Below are 26,352 nucleotides of genomic sequence, written 5' to 3' on the forward strand. Positions count from 1 at the left end.
GTGGTGTTCTGAAGATGATTCCCTCTAGGGGGTGGGGCTGTGCGTTTCAGCAAAGTCGGAGTGGGTGATATATCCATTCCTGTTTTGCCTGTACGGGTGTATCATCGATGGGCCACAGTGTGCTCTGACCCCTCCTGTCTCAGGCCTACCAGTACTTATGCTGCAGTAGTTTAATGTGTTTGGGGGCTAGGGTCAGTGTTGTTATATCTGGAGTTGCTTCTCCTGTCGTTATCGATGTCCTTGGGAAGTGTAAGTAATGCTCTCTCCTAATTCTCTCTTTCTCTCTCTCTCTCTCTGAGGGACCTAGCCCAGGACCGAGTGCCATCCAGGACTTACCTGCATGAGACTCCTTCCTGCCCCAGTCTCACCAGCTGCGCGTGCTGCTGCTCCCAGTGGTTGCAATGTCTGCTGTCAGGCTATGAAGCCCTGACCTGTTCACGGACGTTGTCTACTGCCCAGACACTGCTGTTTTCAATCTCGTGCTATGAGACTGCAGGAGCGGTGGAGAGTACTCTTAATTCGGAGTCAGTCACTCTCTGAAAGAAAGCCAACTAGACACATTTAACTCCTGAAGTGGCATACCTTGTAGACCACTCACGAAAACGTAACTTGACTTATTATCTAAGATTTGACTCATGCTGTTAATTATGAACATTTGAACAATCTTGGCCATAGTTCTGTTATAATCTCACCCGGCACAGCCAGAAGAGGACTGGCCACACCTTCATAGCCTTGGTTCACTCTTCGGGTTTCTTCCTCAGTTTTGCCTTTCAAGGGAGTTTTGCCAAGCCACCGTGCTTCTTCACCTGCATTGCTTGCTGTTTGGGGTTTTAGGCTGGGTTTCTGTACAGCACTTTGAGATATCAGCTGATGTAAGAAGGGCTATATAAATACATTTGATTTGATAATGTAAAGTAAAACATCCAGGTTTCAAACAATTAAGGAACAGGGAAATATAGTGATGCTAATGATAGGCCTAACTGTCTTTTGATAGACCGTAGATGGAAAGGCTTTCCCAGAAACTTTCTCAATTAAATGTTAACTGGCTACAAAGTAGCCTATGCCTACCTGGTAGAATGATATCATGATTACTTGCATCAATCCAGTGGCCATCTGTTTTGCAAACTCCATCTCATGTGCGCTACAGAAACACCGCTAACCAAACAGTGCTAGGTTGCTGCCACTTGATTTAAAGGGTAACTACACTCAAAAATCATAATTTCTCCCATACCTCAAAAGTGGACTTTTCCCAGACCCCATTGTTGTGGACTTAAAACATCCAATGTTGTTGTCAATAAAAAATAAAATGTKATCTGAAACTTGTCAATTTCAATAGTATGCCTACTATTCATCTACCTGCACAATACATCTTAGTTGGCCCAATATGGGATTTATCCTTTTAGGTCATTCAGAGTACATGTCACTGTTTCTCAAATCATTTTTCACACAGGACACCTTTCCTTCACCTGGCGAGCTGTTTGGGAAACATTTTAGTAACTTAATTTCTCCAGACACCACTACACCACTGAGTACAATGAATTCAACCTTACCAAAATAATTAGTTTACCATCTTTCTGCAAATTTCCTCTCAGTGGGCAGCACAGACAAATGTTGAAAAACAACTGGGCCAGTGTCCTCACATCTTTAATTTATAGATCATATACTGTATAAACTTACTGTACTATGTGGTGATTGGCACCATAGACAACAAATTACACAATTTGGGGTTGTGGACTTGTGGTGCAGCATTCCTAGATCACAAGTGGCACTAGCAAACAGGAGTGACTCAAATCTGTGGCAAACATGYTAATATATAATTAGAATATTGTTGTATGTGTGGAGAAAAATGAAAGTGAAACATCACACACATCAAGGACTGGCGGTGGGCAAGATCCCTCCGCACAAATAACAATCCATTCTAAATACCATGATAGCATCAAGACCCATGGAAAGAAATACACTAGACAAGGKTAAGTTGCTTGATGTTTCTTTTTGCTCAACTTCATTCTCACAAACTGAGTGTGAGTAATGCGTATTAAATTACTAACCAAAATACATTTGACAGACAGTTAATCTACCAAGAGCAAGCGAGAAAGGTTTGTGCAAGGATTCCTACAGAACATATCAACAGAGATGGAGGGTTCTCGCATCGGTTTTTGTGCTTTGAAGCGCACATAGGTTACCGAACACTTTACCGCAGTGATTATTTTGTAGCCAARTTGCTCATTTTCAACAATCAGCAGACGCGGTAGTGTCAAAGTCTCACTCAAACTTTAAAATACACTAAAATTAGTTTAAAAAATATACATAATGCACTTGTGTGAATATATCGAAAGTAAGTCCTCCCCTGGTGCTGTCAATGTGCAGTTATACTGTCTGATTTGTCAAGTATCTTAATTCTGTCAACTGTTGAAGATTTCCTTCAATACTGTTGCAATGATATAAATGTTAGGGAGTCGACTTACCTTCGTGTTCCTGATCAAGTTTGCTTTCCCTTGTGCTCGGCACCTAGACTGGCAGGTATCTTACACTGGAAATCTAGAGCGTGTTTGAGGAAACGTTCGACAGTTCACTCACTCGCAGGCTTGTCATTGGTGACGTCGGGCAGGTGCATTCCCAAGAGAGTGAGAAAGAGAGAGAGAGAGAGAGAGAGGGGTTTCGTTTGAGTGGTGAGGCGAAAGCAACCGACTGTAGACGAAAGTCGAGGAGTGAAGTCGGGGGAGGTGCATCTGCGACAGCCGAAAGTCTAACATTAATGTGGTTTTCCAACAGCAAGACACAATGGCAGTGTTGCCGTTGTTTATAGAAGTTGTTCTTTATATTGTCAAAATAAACATGTCTCCAACCTCCATATCACACACTCACAAACTTTGAAAGTTTCATCAAGTGCACTCATGATGAAACTGGCTCTCATGAGGACCGCCACCGGAAAGGAAGATCCAGAGTTACCTCTGCTGCAGAGGATACGTTCATTAGAGTTACCAGCCTCAGAAATTGATGCCCAAATAAATGCTTCACAGAGTTTCAGTAACAGACACATCTCAACCTCAACTGTTCAGTGGAGACTGCGTGAATCAGGCCTTCATGGTCGAATTGCTGCAAAGAAACCACAACTAAAGGACACCAATAATAAGAAGAGACTTGCTTGGTCCAAGAAACACGAGCAATGGGCATTAGACCGGTGGAAATATGTCCTTATGTCTGATGAGTCCAACATTTGAGATTTTTGGTTCCAACCGCTGTATCTTTGTGAGACGCAGAGTAGGTGAACYGATGATCTTCGCATTGTTCCCACCGCGAAGCATGGAGGAGGAGGTGTGATGGTGTGGGGGTGCTTTGCTGATGACACTGTCAGTGATTTATTTCGAATTCAAGGCACACTTAACCAGCATGGCTGCCACCACATTCTGCAGCGATACGCCATCCCATCTCGTTTGGGCTTAGTGGGACTATCATTTGTTTTTCAACAGGACAATGACCCAACACACCCCCAGGCTGTGTAAGGGCTATTTGACCAAGAAGGAGAGCGATGGAGTGCTGCATCAGATGACCTGGCCTCCACAATTACCTGACCTGAAAAGCAACCAACAAGTGCTCAGTATATGTGGGAACTCCTTCAAGACTCTTGTAAAAGCATTCCAGGTGAATCTGGTTGAGAGAATGCCAAGAGTGTTCAAAGCTGTCATCAAGGCAAAGCGTGGCTACTTTGAAGAATCTRAAATATAAAATATACACTACCGTTCAAAAGTTTGGGGTCACTTAGAAATTTCCCTGTTTTTGAAAGATTACATTTTTTGTCCATTAAAATAACATKAAATTGATCAGAAATACAGTGTAGACATTGTTAATGTTGTAAATGACTATTGTAGCTGGAAACGGCTGATTTTTAATGGAATATCTACATAGGCGTACCGATGCCCATTATCAGCAACCATCACTCTCCTGTGTTCCAATGACACGTTGTGTTAGGTTACTACATMATGTGTTATTTTATAATTTTGATGTCTTCACTATTATTCTACAATGTAGAAAGTAGTAAAAATAAAGAAAAACCCTAGAATGAGTAGATGTGTCCAAACTTTTGACTGGTACTGTATGTATGTACATTGTACAATCAATTGGAGAGAGAGATTGTACATTTACCTGCACAGTACAACGTGTAAATGTCTGCCCTTGAGGATCTAGTTTTACCACATTTGTCCTTTTCACTGCTTGGAGACATGCCTCAAAGAAGATATACAGGTTTCTATTGTTGTAACAAACAGTATCAACAATGGTACCTAAGATGCAGTCATCTAAATGTCTGCCACAGGTGGCCAGTGGCACCTCATTTGGGGAGGATAAGCTCCTGTGATTTGTCTGCCCTTGAGAATCTATTTTTACCACATTTGTCCTTTTCACTGCTTGGAGACATCCCTTTTTAGCCAATGTTTATATGTTGAAAATAAAACCCAGTAAAGTTCATAAATAGGCTACAGAATTCAAGGCTGTGTCTGTAACTTTCTTTCCAGGAAAACATGTTTTTGGCAGAGGTCAGACACACACACAGAGAGGGAGAGAGAGAAAATGTAGTCCCTCACTCCATAGGTTAGAGCAGGGATTTATTTGGCCCCCCAAGTTTTCTGAGCAAAAAATATATAAATATTAGTTTTTTTTTTAGGGGAATTTTTATTGTTGGATATAAAAAATCAGCTCTAAGTGATCTTGATTTAAGAAATATGTTTCCAAGTATTCCCACACGTAATAGAAAGACATGAAGTGATCGTATACAAATGCCAGCAAGGTTGGAAAAGAMTACGTTTTAGTCAAACATCTGTTTGGGCTTCTTGCGGTCAATTTGCATTCTATAAATTATTTATAATTATGTTCCGGCCCCCCGACCATCCGATCAAGAAAGTGACGGCCCGCGGCTGAATCTAGTTGATGATCCCTGGGTTAGAGCAGCCAGAAACGGCCTTTGGAGGCTTGGCTAAACCAACACAGTTCCACCTACATGCTCCCAGTCATCCATCCTCCTCACCCATACAAGGCAGTGAATCAAAGAGTCATCATACCCCACTCGCCCACCTCTCTGGCTATAAGAGACAAGAAGCTTCTAAATTTACCCAATCTGTCCCAGCTTCTATAGGGCTATTTGTAGTCCCATTCKAAGTTTATTGGTGGCACACAGACTTGTATTTCTAATTGGAAGTGAATGCTGACACAGARRTGGTTTCTCATCAATCACATCCATAATCCCCATGGTGTGGTGTTGTACTCCCAACTTTAAATAAAATACAGTGGTTTCTAATAAGAGGTGCCAGTGGGTGAGTTAATCATATTCAACCTCCTAATGCTTATGCCGTACCTATGACCGTGGCACTGCTGTGAGAGAAGAAAGTAAAGTGTGTGTTATTAATGTGTTTMTGTACTGTCTTATGTAAATGGTATAGACGTAGCACATTCCCTAGACAAGGTAAGGTAATGTAAATGTTATTGTACTATTTCGCACACACAATATCTTTCAGGTTGGTTATTTCCCTAAAGTATGCATGTGTTTGACATGTACAGTGTAGTCAACCTTTGTGTGAAAGAGATGCTTGGCTTTTGTTAAACTTACTTTTGTCAGATTGTTCTCCTGTGCTGTCATTAAATTCCAGTGTTAAAACAGTGGTACGTCTGACTTGTCTTCTATACCATTCATTTAGCTCTGATTATGATGTGTGGTATACCACTGCTGTGCACTCTAAAAATTAGGGGCTCAACAAGGGTTCTTCTAAGACCCTCAAAGTTCTTTGAAGAACCTTACATGCTGACCACTTGGCTCGCGTCACATGTGCGAGTGTTGCAAAATAAATCTACACATACATGTTATTCAATCATTGCACCCACAACACTCATGACCGTCTGCGTGGCCAGGCGCTAAAATAGAAATTGGTTCTATTTGTGATGCTCAAAGCACTGCAAGTCCGGCCTCTCCCATATCCTCATTGATTTTTAGGAGCATATGGGTGATTGAAAGATGAACTTAGGTCCACTCTCCTGTCGGTTGTAGTAATGCTGTAAAGTTGGTTGCCAACCGCCATATGAAGTCCAAAGAAAACGAAGCCTGAAGGAAGGAGGAGAGATGACGAGAAACAAATTTTAACTGTGGATTAATTGTCGGAGTAGAGGACCTTGTGCATTTCAGGTAAAATAACAACCCAATGTTTCTATACCAGGACAAATTAGCTAGCAACAGCAAGCTAGAAAGCTAATTTGTCATAAATGTTTCATGCTTTTTGACCTGTCCCCAAATTAATAATTGGTTCAGAGTTTGTTTTGATATTTCAACCTGCGCGTCGTGATCGCTTCTGGTGTTAGTGAACAAAATCAACTTGRGCGCGATGGTACACGRAGACACACGCGTGCGTGCGGTTTAGTCAGCATGTTAGGGTTCTTYGCACTGAAAATTTCCCCCAAAAGGTTCTTCCAAGAACCCCATAGGAGGAGGGGTTCATCGAGGATCCTCCTTAATTGGTGGGGGTTCTTGCAGGAACCTAACTGCCCAACTGAAACATTTTGATTTGAATTTGAAAGGACAGCAAGTCTCTTCAATTTAAGGTAAGGTTTGTCCCTTGTATGGTCAAAGTTGATATTATTTTATGATGATTCCATCTATCTTTTCATATATGTGCAAATCTTTCTAAAACAGAAAATCAACAAGAGGTAAGAATATGTATGCTCTAAGAATATGTTGAAGCCTAGCTGTAGCGCATGTTTTGTTAAACATCTGTATAATMACATTTTTGGGGATTCACAGACTTCACCCTCCCTACACCTCTGATGAATATAACAGGAAACCTGTTTGATCACCATGAACAACAAAATCATTCTGGCTATGGATACGGAGAACATCAACACATTAACATCAGCATGCCAGAGGATATACCCATTGGACTTGAGGCTCTGCTGGGAGTTTACCTCATATTTAGATTTTTTTATTCTGCTTTGCCACTAAAATCAAAATAAACACTGACAACTAAAATATTGTGTTATTGTTCTGTGTATTATTAATAATAATAATGGGGGGGGGGTTGAAAAATAAACCCCAAAAGGTTTTTAGAAGATCCATTAAAAGGGGTTCTTCGAAGACCTTATAGGTTCCCCCACAGTTTCAATTTGAAGAACCCCTAAAGGATCCTCCAGGAACCTTTAGAGTGTGTCCTGCCCCAGACAGTGTGTAACTTTGTTTTCATATTGGCACTGGACGTTAGGGCAGGGAACACAGACGTTTCCTGCGGTTATGCCTGCTGCTGTTGTCCCTGTGGTGCCAGGGCAAACATCAGGGTGAGTAATGAGAGGAAGGGATGGATGGAGAGCAAAGCAAAAACACCTAAACAWGGAGAGAATTGTCCTTTCATCCTGACCTCTGCTAAAGCAGCAAACCTTTCTCTATATGTCCTTCCTCTCTCACTATTCCATCCATTCTCTCTTCTTCGTCTCCTCCTGTCATTTTTCGCTTCCTCTTGTCTCCTTCCTTCACATGTCCTAAAGCCTGTCTTTATTCATGTGAGCTTCATCAAACCATAACATTGCTCTTAAACTGACACAGTGGCTTTCTGTATGAATAGGCTACTATTTGTGGTGTGTGTGTGTGTGTGTGTGTGTGTGCGTGCGTGCGTGCGTGCGTGCGTGTGTGCACACGTGAAAAGGAGAGGAGAGTAAGATATCAGCTTCCCGTTAAATTGGCTTACACACAAGCATGTGGTAAACCAATCCATTTCGCTCTGGCCAACACTGAGATGTTTTACACATACATGGAGACAGTGTGAGTGTCAAACATTGAAACACTTTATTGAACACGTATCACTCACTAAAAGCAGCAAAACCTTACTTTCCAATTTTTTTTACCTTGAAAACTTGAAAGGTTTAAAGACATTACAAACACCTAGAGGCTTGTCCATCTGTTTGACATGCTTTACATGCCATGCTAGCCTATACTGTAGATGACATAGATGGCCTGATTATCAAATGGACACTGGTACATTCTGATCTGAAGCACAAAATACATTCTGTACTAAATCTGAACTAGATATGTTCTATTGGTAAACACATTATCCCTTCCTGTGTACTGTACTCTCCATTTCTTACTTTGGACTTTCACAGAAATCGAACGCTTYAAAAAAAAAAGACTATTATTTATTTTCAAATAAACACCCTGCTTCCTGATGATTAACTGACCCCTGACCCTGAAACCTGGTCAGGTGTTTCCTGTCTGCAGTGTAGAGGATGGACCATCCCTGGAATGCTGACAAGGAGGAAAGGTCACACTGGAACCACTGGAGAGAAAAGCCCTTTTAATTAAACATGCCTCAATTAAACATAACCTTTCTCTCTCTCTGTCTCTGTCTCTATCTCTAACTCTTTATCGCTCTGTCTCTCTGACTCTCTCTCTCTTTTTCTACATCCCTCCACCAGTCAATTAATGACACACTGTAACTCTCCTGATCCAAAACTTTCCAAGGAGGGACAGAATTGTCATTGTATATCTTTAGAGCTCCACTCTCACCTTGAGGGCTCTACAGAACACAGACAGACTCCATTGATCTGAGCATGCTCACAGTGACCGGTCTCTGATTCCTCTTTCCTTGGCTCCTGCAGAGAGAGAGATAGAGATATATATATATATAGAGAGAGAGAGAGAGAGAGAGAGAGAGAGAGAGAGAGAGAGAGACTGAGGGGAGACAGGCTCAGGTAGAGGGAGAGCACAACCCACTTGGCAAAAACTGGTTGAATCAATGTTGTTTCTAACTAATTTAGACAAAAAATCATTGATTATGTTGAATCAACGTCAAAAACTAATAGTATTAGCAAAAAGCCATCAACATAAGGGCATTTAATTATTTATTTTTTCACCCAACGTTTAACCTAAAAGCAAAGACATGGTGACATTTAGTTGACAACTCAACCAATTGTAAATCAAAACTAGACGTTGAACTGACYTCTGTGCCCAGTGGGAAAGGACGTGATGGATTAGCGAAAAGTAGAGCAAAATGTCTTTGAGGTTCTTTAGAGAGGGATTTTTTTCCTGTAGTCTCTCTCTGTTTCTCTCCKTCTCTTTCKTTCTCAGCACTGACTTAGTATTGGGTCACAATGACTCCAGGGATGGTGGTAACTAGAGCAACCCCATTTCTTTCTTCATCCATCCTTCACTGCTTCCTCTGATCTCACTCACTCCATCTTTCTATCTTTATCTAACATATCCAAACATACTTCATACTTCAGTCTTGAACCCTGCTACTTCCACATTACCCCTCAACCCCTGCACCATACATCTTCCAGTCTTCTGTCCTCTCTCATACTATCACTTTATCAAGTTCCCCTCATTTCTCCTAGCCTCACTGACCTTAATAAGGCTCTGTTAGTCTGTGTACTCTGAGATCAAACCCAGGCTTTGATATAGTTTCAGGGAACCTGGCTGTATCAGCCATTAAAGTGAAAACAAGGTCTTGTTTTGCTGGAAAGCTCTTGCTGTTGGCCTTCAGTGTTCTGTTTAACTTGTGGCCATTAATATTGCAGGCGTTGAAAAGAAGTAGGACAAAATGTTTTGTGCTGTTTCTTAACTTTAATTATTCATACCAGCTGCTGCATTACTTTCCTTGGTCTGCTGGTCGGTTGGGGCTCAGTGGAACTGTTTGATATGGTTAATTAGCTTATCTTAGTGGTGTCATATTACCATCAGTTCAGTCCTAACAGGGAAGCAGGGTAGGTACAAAGACAGTATGGGATGAATGCACCTGTAGAGATAGAACCTGAAGCTACAGTAGACTTGAGYTAGAGTCCGTATCAGAAACCCTTCACAATTACTGTTCTCAAGATTCAACACAACACCCATGCACTTAGATTACTGCTCCCAAATTTCATCACACAGATATACTGTAAACATAAATAAAATAAATCAGGAAACCCCAGGTGCTTTAGATTACTGCAGGTAGGCAGCATAGTTACACAGAAACAACAACCACAYGAGCCCAGAGACACACCTGTTTAGGTACTTACCTGAGATATGAGTGTGTCAAAGGCTGATGACATGCCAATGTCTACGACAGCCATACCAGTAATATCGATCATCACCTGATAAAATCATATAACAGAACAATCACAATGAAAATAAGAGGCAGGAATCTTTCAATGTGTATCACGCGTATCATCATCAGCTTTAACCCATGTTATGTGGAGAGGGGAATTGAAGTAAAAGGCATCACATCATGTATGTTTCTGATGTGTGTGTCTGAGGTTCTCTCAAAAACTGTATTGCATAGTCTTCAAAAGGGGAGAGCACACACAGAAACAATATGGTCCAATACTTATTCATTTGTATACTTTACATAGTGTAGGGGGGATAAGATAKGTGTAAATATGTCATTTCTTTGATGTACATACCATCAAAGAAAAGGCCACCTAATACAACAATATAAATAGTGATGCAGGTAGCCTAGCGGTTAAGCGTGCTGGTCCAGTAACTGAAAGGTTGCTGGTTTGAATCCTTGAGCCGACTAGGTGAAAAATCTGTCGATGTGCCCTTTGAGCAAGYCACTTAACCCTAATGGCTTCTGTAAATCGCACTGGATAGTAGTGTCTGCTAAAATAATAAAACATCTATAACAATTTTGGTTATGATAAGTTAAAACAGGTATTCTAATCTCAGTAAAGTAGGATACTTAAAAATCACCAAGAAATTKGACTGAAGTAGAATAAACAAATCAACAAAGCAATACCACTGGTCAAGCCTGTTACAAAAAGGAAAACAATCTCTCGTTTATAGTCCAATGGTATCTAGCACTGGCTTCGTACAAACCATCCTGATCTCGCATGTTTACATTCTGTTTCGCTTCATKATTTTCCTCATAGCGTTCTCCTCTTACAGGCGCCCCTGCACMTTGACTGTGTATAGCTGTAGACTCATCCGTAAGAGTTTGATAGTTTATCAAGTGACCTTCCAAGGCAAGATCTTTTCTTCTTGATAGTTCCATTTTTAAATGTTAGGTAGCTTAGTCTGAGACTATATTTCTAGGACTAGACCGGGCTCAAGCTTCAACAATATCGCTAAACCACCGCTTGATCGACAAATGCACCTGCATGACTTGTTAGCATTATACGGGTATCAGCCKCAGGCTCAAAGCTCGAGAGAAACAGAGGGCCATGATCTGCACGGGTATCAGTTTGTTTATGAGTTTGTCTGTTTGTGAAATGACCTTCACTAGGARGTTCACCTGGACATAACCCACTGACCATTTCGCTAAACCCGCAATAACATCTGCTAAATATGTGTATGCGACCAATAARATTTGATTGGATTTACATACTCCTAGTAACTGTGCCATATCAACTGCACCATTATTGTTTCTGATGAAATGTACATTCCTTCTCTGTTGGTCTTTATATAAGCACGTAAGAAGCAACTTTTTCTGATGCGTTTATTTATTGTATTGTTTAACTGTATACTGTACATCAACATTTWAATGGTGCTATATGCAAAGCCATGTTAGAAGTACAATCTCATAATACTATTGGTATAACCCATAATCCCAGGTATGAAGACCAAACGTATCGACTGAGCGTAGATACACGTACTCATGATGTGCACGACTAGTTGCATTTTGACTAGAATAAAATGTAGTCTGACAAGTCTGACAGGGATAGTCTGTTAATATCTGATGTTCTCAAAGGAGAATTAGAAAAGAGAGAAAAAAAAGAGTGACTTCAGCATCAAAGAAAAGGYCTCGGTTGGTGCTAAAACTGATATTTATTGATTTGTTTTACCATTTACTTTTCAGKCGTTCCCATAAAGACTATCATTTGATATATGCACATTCGTTTATCCATAACACATGGCATGGCATTCAAATGGAAACTGTTGGCACTTCAAAAATGTAACCACCCTTTCAAAAAGGTTCAAAAACTATACATTCAGCTATGAAATATACTTCAAGATGATCTTTTGTTGAATAATACTAAAACTGTCTGTAACATTTCACATTCTGGCATTGTTATTACACACCTGTGGTGTAAAATAAGTATGTTCACAGAGAGTACATTGGACAAGATATGATTAAAATGGCTTTCGCTTGTAAAGACATATAATAACATTGCTGTACAAATACTTATTATACCTCACTTCAAAATGTGTGAATTGAATATTACACTATATTTAAAATACGATGCGTCTCTTACAGTACATTAACGTCTCCATACAATACCAAAGCTGTTTATACTGACCAACAAATGCAAAACGCAGTAACTARGAATTTTGATAAAAAATCTTTGATCTGTTTTAATGGCCAGGTACTGTATATTATCTGATTAATGTGTTATTTCGTTTCCTGACACAAGAACAAGCCAATTGATCAGAATATATCATGGAGTATCAGAAATTGCAGTCTGTCTCGATAGAAAAAAAAAAATGCATTTCAGAAAAATGACGTAGTTACTGCGTTTTGCCATGGTAGGGCAGCATGTTGATTTGGTATTGTTTGTACAGCGGTCTGCACTATCCAAAACAGAACCCATACAAAGTTGTTCCATGTACAAGTTCATGGTAGACAAAGAGTGTCAGAAAAGACAAGTGTGTGAARGTGCACTGGCACTGAAGGTTGTCAATCAAACATTTTGATACACATTGTCTAGGAGTTTTACAGTTGTGGCATGCAGTTGTGGTCTTTTGACACAGGGACCTGTGTGTGTTTGAGCTGGCTCTATGTAGTTTCTCAGAAGATTTGTGTTAAAAGAAAGTCAAACACTTTAATTATGCTCCCAAACATTTAATGGGTCTAGCAACCAACGTTTCGTCCTTCTTCAGGGTCCTGTTCGCCACTGCTGACCTAAACAAAGTCCTGCAGTGAGTTTGGAACTGACCCAGTCTGAGTATACACTGTACTCGACTGAGAGGTTTCACCTTAAGAGGCTCACTCTTGGATGTTTGCCCCACACACAGTCTGCATGTATGTCATTCTGCCTGTAGATGGCAGCCTTGTCAAGGATGGTTTTGCACAGAAGACACCAGGAAAGAGAGAGTGGGTCGATAGGCGATGCACAGCAGCGTTGGTCTGTGCAGACAGGCAGGTGTTATAACACTGTGGCCTCCTCCATGGCATTGACCCACCTGCAAAACAAAAGTGAATAACATGAACACTGTAGATGTGTATGTGTGTCTGCCTGTGTGCGTGTGAGTGTGTGTGTAGCCTGACCTGCGGGCAGTGTGCTGATCGTCTGCTCTAAAGGTGTAGTATAGTGTCTTCTTGTGGTAGAGCTGAAACACGTTGGAGCTCTCCTCTCCCTCCGGCATCTCTGTCAGCTTCACTGTGAAACTCTGCAGGGGCAGAATCTCAGATGCCATCTTGTCCTGTGTTGAGARAGAGAGAGAGAAGAGAGTGAGGTAGGGACATTTATAAAGGACAGAATTTTGAGAAACAAGGAAACTAACACACACTTGTATTTGTGATTTAAGTTAACGACACTGCTTGTTATAAATGGTAGCTACCTACAAAGCTTGTAAAAAAACATACAATAAAACAGTACAAATAAAGAGAGAGCACAGAATTTCTCCAGATCAGGAGAGACTTTGTAGAAGCTTTTAAAAGAGTCCAGAATAATATGGGCATATTGTGAGTATATTGAGGGTGCGTACTCAAGTGTGTGTACGTATGTGTGTGTGTGTTTGGGGCTGGTGTGGGAGACTCTGTGCCCCCTCACCTCACGTGCTGTGAAGGTGTAGAGCACCTTGTCTTTGAGGAGGAACCACAGCCTCTTCCACTTCCTCTTGCTCTTCTTACGCCGCTGCAGACTGCCACTCATGGCCGAGCCCTCAGCCCCCAACACCACCTGCAACATAGGTCAGAGGTCAACATCATGGAGTTAGCAGGGCATACCACAGAATCTTGCATCAGAGCAGAACTACAGAACTACACTGATAAAGGTCAAAGGTGATGAGTATTGCGGACCTGGTTGAGAGAAGAGGTGCTCTTCCTGCTCCTCCACAGGCTTGGGGGCTGGAAGCTCTGGAACACAGCTGAGAGGGGCCGACTGGCCCGGTGGGTGCAGGGGCTGGAGTTACCATACGCCCCTGAGATACTGACACCTATCTTCCTGAGCTCAGCGTAGCAGTGGTCACAAACTTTGGCCATCCTGTCTTTGAGGTACTTCAGAGGATACTTGTTCCTGGAGCAGGCACGACATACCACCTGGGTGTAGAGAGCGAGAGAACAGGTGTGAAGGTGGAGCGAGAGGACCTCTGATTTAAGGAGTATTGGAGATCAAGAAGTCAAGATACTAAAAGAGTCTGCCAGGATAATGTAAAACAGTGGGTTGGGTATGTATGTCAGTATGAGTGAGAGTCTCCAGTGACAGCAGTATGATTGACAGGCTCCTACAGTAAGGCCCGTGTGTGTGTCTCACCTTCCCACAGGCGTTGCAGTGATGGCGTCTCAGGGTCATGCTGAAGTCGGAGGTACAGTTCATACACATCATCACATGAGTCACGGGCACCAGCACTGGAGCTGTCTCCCCCAGGGCCATCCACAGCTTCTCACGTGCCTGCATGGGAAAACAATGTTGCAGCAACTTTACAACAACATTACAAACCAATACATCAACATTACAACATCATACAATGTTACAACAACGTTAACAACCTATTCTGCATTTTATAAACGTCACACGTTAAATTGGTTACAAGTGAGCTATAAAGGTATGTCCTGTCCTGAGTGTCATTCAGCGGTGAACTCATTACCTCACTGCAGGGGCCACCYAAAGTACACAGGCCTGCAGCATGATCTGCTATGGCCCGACTCAGCGTGTGGAACCAGTCCTCCCTCTCACCACAGGAACTAGGGACACAGAAACAGATATGTGTTCAGGCTGTACACATAATTAGACATATACATGTGTACATATACATGCAGTATCTGTATATAAATACATATATATACTGTATGTAACCAATGGACAAGACTGGTACAAAGCCCCAGACAGATGTCCTCTGCTCTGACTTACCTGGCTGACAGGGTGATGCTGATGTCATTCACCTCGATCCTCAGGGCATTGAGCACGTTGTCTATGACGGGTATACTGACCTGGGAGAACAGGACACACACCACAGCAGTCAGCACACAGACAGACAGAAAGACATGGTAACACAGCCATAGGTCATGGGTGAGGTGTGAAGGTCAGGGAAGGTCATCTCAGTAGGAGGGGGTGGGACTCACCTTCATCCCAGACAGATAAAGAGTGTTCTTCAGCCGGTATTTACCATCCTGCTGAGGATAGGTGTACAGCATCACATCATTCATCTGGTGTAGACAGAAACAGAGGGACAAGAYGTATGATTACTATCATGTGTGCAAAGGCAGCCTGACTGCCAGCCTGAAWTGTACAGCTACATTCCGGTCCTCTACCCTTCTCCTGAAGTGTGTGCTCGTATACTTTCACTAATGGATTTAAAAGGAATGTGAGGAATTCTCCCTCCAGCCATGCTTGCATCCAATCAAATGCTTTTAAATGCATGGGGGGAAGTGAACAAGAACACACTTCTGGAGACTGGAAACACAGCCCTCATCTCGTTCAAAGGGAATTTGCCACAGGGGGGCACTAAATRACCATAGTGATTTTTGAAAATTTCCTGTTGAAAAGTGATATCCCAAGTATAAATATAGTAAAGCACACACACTAAAAGGTAAAAATATATATGTTTTGAGCAAAATAGTATTTTTTTCTGACACAACTGCAAACTTCAAGGAGTGAGGCATTCAAGGAGTTGGTCTGATGGTCAGATGTGATGTCATTGATCTCCCGCCTTGCTTGAGGAACAATAGAGAACAAAAGAGGAAGACCCCACCCCCCCACTTGTGTCATGTCATGTCATACCTGGACCACCTATTGAGATGTGCCTTTTGTTTAGTAAATCAGGTGTTCAATGAGGTGAAAAGGAGACTGGAGGAGGACTTTAGAGCAATTAATGTGGAACCTCCTTGGTCGCAACATGTTTTGGGGGGGGATTTCCTTTCATATTATTCACACATTCAAACGTTAACGCCTCAAACCAGACATTCCCATGTAACACAAAAAAGGCTATATGATAAAAAGGCACCAACGTTTATTTGCTTATTACACCCAACGTACTGTAATCCTCAAAACATACTTCAGCCTATTGTGTTGGAGGGCCGTATTTAGAGTGGGACAAAAGCAGTGACATCATTATTCACACATCATGTGTGCTCTAAACATCCGTGGCCCATAAGGCAGCATCCAGGAATTCTCCACCGGTCCCTTCCAGCTCCCAGCTGCTCTGAGAAACTGCGTGGTCTGGGTGGAGGCCCTGGAACCAGCCACCACTACAACAACAAAACAGGCTCAAAAGGAACAAAACAGCATGTGACCCTCTAGTCCTGACTGTGGTGCCAGGAAAATACCTCTCCCTCAACGTCAGCATAACTCAGGAGCTGATCGTGGACTTCAGGAGACAGCAGAGGGAGCACACCCCCATCCACATCGACGGGACCGCAGTGGAGAAGGTGAAAAGCTTTAAGTTCCTTGGAGMACACATCACTGACAATCTGAAATGGTCCACCCACACAGACAGTGTGGTGAAYAAGGCGCAACAGCCTCAGGAGGCTGAAGAAATTTGGAATGGGCACCTAAGACCCTCACAAACTTTTCCAGATGCACAATTGAGAGCATCCTGTCGGGCTGTATCATCACCTGGTACGGCAACTGCACCGCCCGCAAACGCAGGGCTCTCCAGAGGGTGGTGCGGTCTGCCCAATGCATCACCGGGGMCACACTGCCTGCCCTCCAGGACACCTACAGCACCCGATGTCACAGGAAGGCCAAAAAGATCATCAAGGACATCAACTGCCCGAGCCACAGCCTGTTCACCCTCTTATCATCCAGAAGGTGAGGTACAGGTACATCAAAGCTGGGACCGAGAGACTGAAAAACAGCTTCGATCTCAAGGCCATCAGACTGTTAAATAGCCATCACTAGCCAGCTACCACCCGATTACTCAACCCTYCACCTTAGAGGCTGCTGCCCTATATACATAGACATGGAATCACTGGTTACTTCAATAATGGTTAGCATGACAGTGCCTTTCCTCTGGTTAGCCATGACAGTGCTTTCTCTGGTTAGCATGACAGTGGCTTTCCTCTGGTTAGCCATGACAGTGGCTTTCCTCTGGTTAGCCATGACAGTGGCTTTCCTCTGGTTAGCATGACAGTGGCTTTCCTCTGTAGCATGACAGTGGCTTTCCTCTGGTTAGCCATGACAGTGGCTTTCTCTTGTTAGCCTGACAGTGGCTTCCTCTGTTAGCCATGACAGTGGCTTTCCTCTGGTAGCATGACAGTGGCTTTCCTCTGGTTAGCCATTACAGTGGCTTTCCTCTGGTTAGCCATGACAGTGGCTTTTCCTCTGGTTAGCATGACAGTGGCTTTCCTCGTGGTAGCATGACAGTGGCTTTCCTCTGGTTAGCATGACAGTGGCTTTCCTCTGGTTAGCATGACAGTGGCTTTCCTCTGGTTAGCATGACAGTGGCTTTCCTCTGGTTAGCATGACAGTGGCTTTCCTCTGGTTAGCATGACAGTGGCTTTCCTTGGTTAGCATGACAGTGGCTTTCCTCTGGTTAGCATGACAGTGGCTTTCCTCTGGTTAGCATGACAGTGGCTTTCCTCTGGTTAGCATGACAGTGGCTTTCCTCTGGTTAGCATGACAGTGACTTTCCTCTGGTTAGCATGCAGTGACTTTCCTCTGGTTAGCATGACAGTGGCTTTCCTCTGGTTAGCATGACAGTGACATTCCTTTAGTTGCCATGACAGTGCCTTAATGGCTGTTGAGCGCTGCTCCTCAGTGTCACTAAGTGAGTGATGGCTTTCATCATCTCTGTTTGGACTCGCTTTCCTTAAAGGCCCATACATTACACCTGCTGCCCCTCTCCAGCCATCTACTCCAGGGGAGCTACTCAGTTACTCACACACATCAGTCTCTCAACCATCACTCCAGGACCAAAAGGCCCCTTYACAGCTTCTATCCCCAAGCCATAAGACTGCTGAACAATTAATMAAATGGCCACCTGGACTATTTACATTGACACTGCTGCTACTCGCTGTTTATGATCTATGCATAGTCACTTTACCCCTACCTACATGCACAAATTACCTCAACTAACCRGTAACCCCACACATTGATTAGGTACCGGTATCACTTGTACTGTATATAGCCTCGTTAATATTATTTTATTGTGTTACTTTTTTATTGCATTTTTTTTACTTTAGTCTCTATTTCTTGAACTGCATTGTTGTTTCAAGGTCTACACCTGTTGTATTCGCATGTGACAAATAAAACTTGATTTGATATACAACCCATTTGGGAGACACAGGGAGAGAGAGACATGAAGACAATAAGAAAGTGGTAGGAAAAGGAAGCAGAGAAAGAATGGCTCCTCAAAYAATGGCTCCCAGCTAGCACATAACGTTCTGAGAACCATATGTTTCTTAGAGCTCGGTGAGAGCGTGGTTGTCCTATGGTTATTTTGCATACAACCTTCCCACAATGTTCTGAGAATGGTGCAGGACAGTTGCTTGGCATTAGAACATTCTCAGSACATTTAAGGAACTTCACAAAATAATGTTATTTTCTTGGTATTTCATTACTTTAACAGAATGTTTCCTAAAAGTTCAAACATGGTTACATTGAATTACATTTTTGGTAATGTTCTAGGAATGTTCTCCAACTAGTTTCACATTGTTTCTTAACGTTCTCTTTTTGAGAACATTCCCAATGTTCTTCTGTGGGAATTTCAGTACTTCAGCATTATGTTACCTACAGGTTTCCTTATGGTTCTATTTAAATTTATATTTTCAGAATATTCAGAGAATGTTAAGAAACAACGTTCTTCGTGGGAATTTCAGTACTTCAGCATTATGTTTCCTACATGTTTCCTCATAGTTCTATTTAAAGTCATGTTCTCAAATTGTTCCAAGAAACATACAGCGTTGTTCCCACAACCAATGTGAAACCAAAAACATACGTTCCACAACTTCCAAGGAACCAAATGTGCAAGTTGGGTTGTGTTCATATAATGCAGATTCTAAAATGAACACATATTTTGTTTTATTTCAGTACAAAGTACATACTAGTAAATGTCACAATAGATACCCAATAGATATGATATCCTTTTCTTCTTTCTACCTTTTACTTCCTTAAGACTTTGTTTTTATGTCCCTCCCCCCAGTCTACAGAGTGTCTAGCCTTTGCAGCCCTGTCAGTCTCCTCACTGCACAGGAAGCCAGCATCCAGTGACCCACACCAAACATCCTGTGAGGAAGCAGGGCCCTCGAAAACAAGCCCTGTGAGAGGGAGGCACCTGGCTGGGTATGGTAGGGCTAGYGTTGTCAATTTCTGGGAACGTTCAACAAATTCCCTGGTTTTCTCAAAATCTCAGTTGGAGGATTCCCGGAATCAGGAGGGAATAAGCAGGAAATCCGGAATCCTACAACTGTTATTTTGGGAAAATCAGGGAATTTATTTAATGTTCCTGGAATTTTGCAACCCTGGGTGTGGCCCTGTGGCCTTGTCCTCCTTCCTCTGCCTGCTTCTACATTCTGCCTCCCTCTGCCTCGCCCTGTCTCCCTCTACATCTGATTGCCTTTACCAGCCACAACAGTATCCAGAAAACTTGGATAAGACCCCACCCTTACATGATCAGAATTACCACCATGTGTGATACTGAAATATTTGTGAAAGTTTTAATGACACACGAAGAGGATAGTGGTTAGTAGACCGGCAATAGTTACCAGAAATAGGTGTCTGGGCTGTCTGCTTTTCCTTGAAACTTTCATTAGAGTGCCTTCCTTCACAAACACCTGCACACACACAGAAATAGAGAACATGTTAGCAAGAGAKCTGCCTGTACTGTACTAGCAGTGGGCTTTTAGATCCCGTGCCGGATTTCTAGTAGGCCACGGTCTGAGATTGGTATTATTCACTGTTTATGTTATGTTTGTTGAACAGAGTAACACTGTTCAGAGAGAGAGAGAGGCAGACTGATCTCACCCTTCCTGGCTTGAGTAGATCTCTCTTGCCTCTGACACTGTACTCAATGTGGACCAGCCGCAACAAATTCTCCTGTGTGTCAGAGAGACAGAGAYAGAGAGGGACAAGAGAGGAGAGTGAGATAAGGAGGGATTTTCCTGTGAGAGATGGGTAAAGAGAGAAACTGTCCTTGTGAATGAGAGGGAGGGCAGCGGAAAGGGATGTGCTGCTGGAAACTGAATAGGAGTGGAAGAGATAGTGTGTGTGTGTGTGTGTGTGTGTCACACACACACTGTAAAGGGGTTACTGTGAATTTGACAGTATAGCTTACAGGCAGTAAAAAAGTAGCTTACAGGCAGTTCGGTGGCAAGTAAAATTCAGTATTGTATATTACAGTAATATAAATAAGGTATCTACAAAAGTACCGTATATAGACACACAGTACAATACCCCAAAATGTACTGTATTATACTGTAAAAAAGTAAATGCTACCGTAATCAGAATAATGGATAAATTAATGAAATTCATTGAGGCATTTGTATTTCACAGTATTTTTCTGTAATTACAAGGGATTGGTGCAAGCAGGTTTACTGCTASGTAAAGTGTTTTCACATTACAGCATATTAATGAATAATTGGTGGCACTTCTAGAGGCCTTAACAAAGGCTTCCAAACTGGCAATGACTACAGACCTAAACAGACAGGGCAAAATGCTCAACCATTTAAGGCTTAAGGCTTTCTGCCATTCCAATCTGTCCCTATACATTTTAAATTAATGGGACAATATAACCATATAGGATTTCAATTGGTACAGCATTCTCAATCACAGGTGCAACAAATACTCAATATGTTAATGAGCRAGAAACAGCAATACCATGCACCCACTAGTGGTCGATAGGTTTTCCATTCGAAATACAGCAATTATTTCCCCGCCCACAACATTTTCCCACAATGCACCATAATTTACAGTTGGCTGCAGTAAAACATTTCAGGGTATTTTACTGTTGATAATACCCCAAATTACCATATGAATGACAGTTTTCTGTCACAGTGTATACATAGTCTGATGGGGAGAGGAAGGAGCTAGTGCAGAGGATCTGTTGAGGGAATGATTGTGTGTTTGAGTAAAAGAGGGAGAGAGAAAGAAAATTAAAAGAGAGTAATATGAGAGAGGTGAGATGGTAAGGAAGATCTGTGTGGCTGTGAGAGACAGGGGATATATGATCTATCTCAGGAGGATCTGTGTGGCTGTTGGAGAGACAGGGGATATATGATCTATCTTAGGAGGATATGTGTCGGCTTATGACAGACAGGGATATAAGGTGGGGGTTTGGGGGGGGGGGGGCAGGATAAAGGTGATCTATCTTAGGAGGATCTGTGTTGCTGTGAGAGACAGGGGATATATGATCTATCTAGGAGGATCTGTATGGCTTGTGAGAGACAGAGGATATATGATCTATCTTAGGAGGATCTGTGTGACTGTTGGAGAGACAGAGGATATATGATCTATCTTAGGAGGATCTGTGTGACTGTTGGAGAGACAGAGGATATATGAATCTATCTTAGGAGGATCTTTGTGGCTGTGAGAGACAGGGGATATATATCTATCTTAGGAGGATCTGTGTGGCTGTGAGAGACAGGGGATAGAACATCTATCTTAGGAGGATCTTGTGTGAGGGTGTGTGTGTGCTCTACAATGTAAGTAATGTCCTTACTCATACTGCACCCTTTGTTACGARGCACCTGGGATCTTTGATGATATCATCTTTCCTCGCCCTTACATTAATCAATAGGCAACAGAGCCCAGTTAGAGCAGAGAAACAGGCCTCTCCAAGATCACTGACGCGGTTTCACTCACAATAGTGTTGCCATGCGGAACCAAGAAGGATTTACACAGGGAAAATGTGAGCTGTCTCCACACTTTCAAGTTCACACTCCAAGTTTGTACATTCTGTACATGCATACCTCTAGCAAACACTTGCATGAGCACATGTACACAGTAGTCTGAAATAAATACAGAAACACCCATACAGACACACCGACTTACCCCTTGCTTGAGATTTTCATTAGCCTGGTCTGCCACCTCTGAAACGATGACTAAGGCAGCTGGAACACAGAGGGAGAGACAGAAAGGGTTAATGCCCATTAATACGCAGGGAGTAAACACTGCCATGTTTGGGCCTAAACAACTAACCTATGATATTGTATCTAAGTCCGTGTGTGTGTGTGTGTGTGTGTGTGTGTGTGTGCGTCACTGCTGAAGAGATGACTGTTGGCATGTATAGAAGAAACTACAGCAATTCTTATAAAGCAGAGAAAGACCACACCTTGTGTATCCTCATATTCTTTCGAATCAGGGGAGAGGTTGTTTAAGTAATCTAGAAAACATAACGGCACAAACAAACAAATTATTCAAAAACAGAAACAGATGAATAATGTGTAGAATGCCAAATAACACTATTCAAGGTCGAGAGCCAAGATGGGGTACTTAAATGAAAGTTAGTATTACAATTTTGCAATAGTACATTATGAGGTGTGRGTCAAATACCTGTGAGCAGCATGCGGTACTGGAGAACTCTCACAATGACCTGCAGCAGCTGGTGCTTCAATTGGACCTGAGCTCCATCTGGACCTTGCTTCTGCACACATAAACACATTGCCAGGTTAACACACACCTGCATGCATGACTGTGGAACATACACACACGCATTGTGCACAGACATGAACACATAACCTCACACACGCAAWTAAATAATACAATTGTAACGACTTCCATCGAAGGTGGCTCCTCTCCCTGTTAGGGAGGCGCTCGGRGGTRGTCGTCWCCGATTCCTTTTCCCTTTTCTGTTGGTTTTGTCTTTATTGGTTTCACCTGTTCCTTGTTTATGGTTAATTCGGGGCTATTTAAGCCTTCAAGGCCCYCCTGCTTTTGTGCGGGCTTATTTTCTGTTCTGTCAGTGGAGATTTGTGTTCTGTTACATTACGTATTGTTTGGTGTCCCGTTTTGTTGGTCATTTGTGCCTGTTTTTGGCGTGACCAATTTTGGGAATAAATATGTATTTTCTGAAAACTCTGCTCTCTGCGCCTGACTACACACCCACCACTCCTAGCTAACGTGACAACAATGCACAACACTACTCTCAATTTGGGTTACCTCTGTTGAAATTATGCAATCAAAGCTATAGATGACAAAGGATTAATGAGATAATCTTGACAGATCGTTTGACACCAACCTGACCACTCCAAATCTCCTCACCACACAACCCTGTACTGTCTCTATTCTTCTGCCCTATGGAATCCCTTCAAAAGAGAAAGGGAGAAGAAGCGAGATATCTAAAACAAATCTATCACAGGCTAATTGTGTCTGATGGACATATATTCCCAGTCCCAGAGAGGGTCTATAATACAAAGGCCCAGAGCAGATCCACACATCACCACTGACTGAGGAGTTCCTAACCCAATAGGAGCCCCGTTCCTCATTAGAGACGAAGAGATAACCCCCCGCGGGACTGAGACAGCCATCCCTTAATTTTACACTGGGTGACTGTGGAACGCACACACACAACAAACGCAGGCCCGCAAACATACACACATACACACACTCACATGTAAGCACACACACACGTACACATGCAAACACGCATACAGGCACGCAAGGAACACACACACAGACACATGCAAGCACACCCACAAATGTATGGACACACACACACACACACACACACACACACACACACACACACACCACACACAGGGCTGGCGAGACAATATTGCTGGCCCTATAAAGGGGAGGATTAAATAGCCACCACACACCAACCTTGGTCTTCATTATGAGAGATGGAGCATAGCAGAACGGAGTAAAAATAGAGCAACGATTTGGAACCAGGATTCTAGTGTCAAACCCCCACCTCCAATCAGCTAATCCACCTCCCTAAATTCTCTTCTTCTCTTTGTCTCTGTTTCACTCCCATTTTCTCTTACTCCATTCCCTCCCCCTATGGAAAAACCACATGATTTCACATGTGAAATTATGTGGTTTTGGAACAGTTTCTCATGTAATGATATTTCACATGAATATTTTCACTGTTGATCACATAACCTTTCACATTACATTGTGCATGTTTATATATACACGGTAACTATATTTAACACGTCTCACCTGGGATCTGAACACACATAGATGACAGAAGGATTAATTAGATAATCTTGACAGATCATTTGACACCAAACCTGACCATCCAAATCTCCTCACCACACAAACCCTGTACTGTCTCTATTCTTCTGCCCTATGGAATCCCTTCAAAAGAGAAAGGGGAGAAGAAGCGAGATATCTAAAATGACATTCCAATCTTCCTGCTATGCCACCATGTCGATGTCAATAACTGATTTCACTTGGATTCCTACACGTTGGACTTCAAAMTAAATCATATTGAAAAGCCAGCACTAAGTGATAATGTCAAATGTAATCACATTGATCACATAAAGACGTTTGCACTATTTTAGCAGAGCAGCGTGACACTTACCCTAAAAACCCCATACTATTTATTACAAAAAAAACACATGTGAAATGTGTAGTTTCACACGTGTAATAGCTGTTTTCACATGTTGAGCTGAAATGTTCACATGTACAAACAAAAGAGACAGATGTGAGGTCAGCTGTTCACATGTATTACATTTAGAGCTGACCTGCACCACCTTTTCACATGAGGGACAATAACATATTTTCATCTCACATGTAAATTGCAGATTCACATGTGAATTTGCAGTTTCACCTGTGAAAATCAAATTTGCACTATCACATGTGAAAAACATTCAGATGTGAAAATCTAATTCACATGTTCAATTGCATTTCCACATGTGAAAAACATTCACAAAATACTTTCAAATGTGAAAAATATTAACATGTGAATATCTAACTCTCACATGTGGAATTGCATTTTGCACATCTAAAATACTTTCACATGCAAAAATCGAATTTGCAGTTTTCTATGTGAAAAATGTATAATGTTGTCACGTGTAGTTTCATGGTATCATATGTTGAAATTTTGCAACCCCATGTTTTCACATTTATTTCACATGAGATCATTTGTATTTGTATATATTAGGGATCCCCATTAGCTGCTGCCAAGCTAATAGAATTTAGTGTGTTCCCTCAGGCCACTTGTCACGCCCTGACCATAGAGAGCCTTTTATTCTCTATGTTGGTTAGGTCAGGGTGTGACTAGGGTGGGTTATCTAGGTTGTTTTATGTCTATGTTGGCCTGGTATGGTTCCCAAACAGAGGCAGCTGTTTATCGTTGTCTCTGATTGGGGATCATATATAGGCAGCCATTTCCCCACTGTTTTTTTGTGGGATCTTGTTTTGAGTTAGTGCATGTAGCACCTCTTATGTTACGGTTCGTTGTTTGTTTCTTTTTTTGTTTTGTAAGTTTCACAAAATAAAGATGTGGAACTCAGAGCACGTTGCGCCTTGGTCTGTCTCTACACACAGCCGTGACACCACTACTCCACTATCACATATGTGACCCATTTCAGAAAACTAGGCGTATGTCGTGGGTCACTACTTCACAGGAGAACCTTTGAACGTAAACTTTAAAAAAAAAATCAAACTGCATTGGTTTAGCCACAGAAAAAGTCAACAACCTTCCCGCTAGCCATGATTGGCTGAGATAATGGGTGGGCTGGACATGCCAAGAGATGAGTTTGGATTGGTCTGCCATATAYCATGCTTCTGTCTATTTGAGCTGGTCAGTATGTCTTGGTAATCCTGTCTAACGCAGCTTTTTTTTTTTTATGTATCGTGTAGTAAAACTGCATAAGTGTTGCTCTCCACTTTCTGCGGGACTGAGTTTTGAAATCAGTGGAATTCGAGTATGATAGCTAAGGAGATGGAGAAAACACCTGTCTCCGGATTACATCTCAAACTAAGGGCAACCATGGCATCCGACAGGAGATGCGTCCATCCATGAATGATGTAAGATAGTCTAGCTAGCTACATTTTCAGATATTACATTCTTCTAATTTTGACAAAGTGGTTTCATTTCAAGTTAATGTGTACTGTTGGCTAGCTAGCTAATGTTAGCTGGCTGGCTCGCTAATGTTATGTGTATGATCCTATTATTCGTATCTCAGAGGAATTTMCTTGGCTAGCTATAGCCTAATGTTAGCCAGCTAACATTGAACCTGGTTGGTTAGCTGCCTGAAGATTCATGCAGGGTAGTAACGTCATGAGTTGGGATTATGGTTCATTATTTACCTAGCTATCTAGCTAACGTTAGCTGGTTGGCTTGCTAGCTAATGTTACGTGTAT

At 42.2% G+C, this 26,352-nt stretch overlaps 2 protein-coding genes across 3 annotated transcripts in view; both read right to left on the reverse strand.

The window, feature by feature from the left end:
• Nucleotides 1-2,555, reverse strand: part of LOC111969929 (protein kinase C delta type-like) — a 43,801-nt gene extending 41,246 nt beyond the window's left edge. For both annotated transcript variants that reach the window (XM_023996326.3, XM_023996325.3), the window contains exon 1: nucleotides 2,466-2,555. The gene's annotated coding sequence lies outside the window, so the exon portion shown is untranslated. The remainder of the gene's footprint in view (nucleotides 1-2,465) is intronic.
• Nucleotides 2,556-11,748: 9,193 nt separating this feature from the next.
• The window catches only part of LOC111969930 (FYVE, RhoGEF and PH domain-containing protein 5-like), a 51,524-nt gene continuing 36,920 nt past the window's right edge, over nucleotides 11,749-26,352 (reverse strand). The window contains exons 8-20 of the mRNA XM_023996327.1: nucleotides 22,591-22,681; nucleotides 22,370-22,420; nucleotides 22,090-22,148; nucleotides 20,065-20,136; nucleotides 19,806-19,874; nucleotides 15,225-15,308; nucleotides 15,013-15,092; nucleotides 14,750-14,846; nucleotides 14,416-14,553; nucleotides 13,962-14,201; nucleotides 13,714-13,842; nucleotides 13,209-13,363; nucleotides 11,749-13,123 (exon numbers count right to left, since the gene is read on the reverse strand). Coding sequence (XP_023852095.1) covers nucleotides 13,087-13,123; nucleotides 13,209-13,363; nucleotides 13,714-13,842; nucleotides 13,962-14,201; nucleotides 14,416-14,553; nucleotides 14,750-14,846; nucleotides 15,013-15,092; nucleotides 15,225-15,308; nucleotides 19,806-19,874; nucleotides 20,065-20,136; nucleotides 22,090-22,148; nucleotides 22,370-22,420; nucleotides 22,591-22,681 — 1,302 coding nt within the window. The 3' untranslated portion in view covers nucleotides 11,749-13,086. The remainder of the gene's footprint in view (nucleotides 13,124-13,208; nucleotides 13,364-13,713; nucleotides 13,843-13,961; nucleotides 14,202-14,415; nucleotides 14,554-14,749; nucleotides 14,847-15,012; nucleotides 15,093-15,224; nucleotides 15,309-19,805; nucleotides 19,875-20,064; nucleotides 20,137-22,089; nucleotides 22,149-22,369; nucleotides 22,421-22,590; nucleotides 22,682-26,352) is intronic.

This window comes from Salvelinus sp. IW2-2015, linkage group LG11 (assembly GCF_002910315.2).
Source record: "Salvelinus sp. IW2-2015 linkage group LG11, ASM291031v2, whole genome shotgun sequence".
NCBI lineage: Eukaryota > Metazoa > Chordata > Actinopteri > Salmoniformes > Salmonidae > Salvelinus > Salvelinus sp. IW2-2015.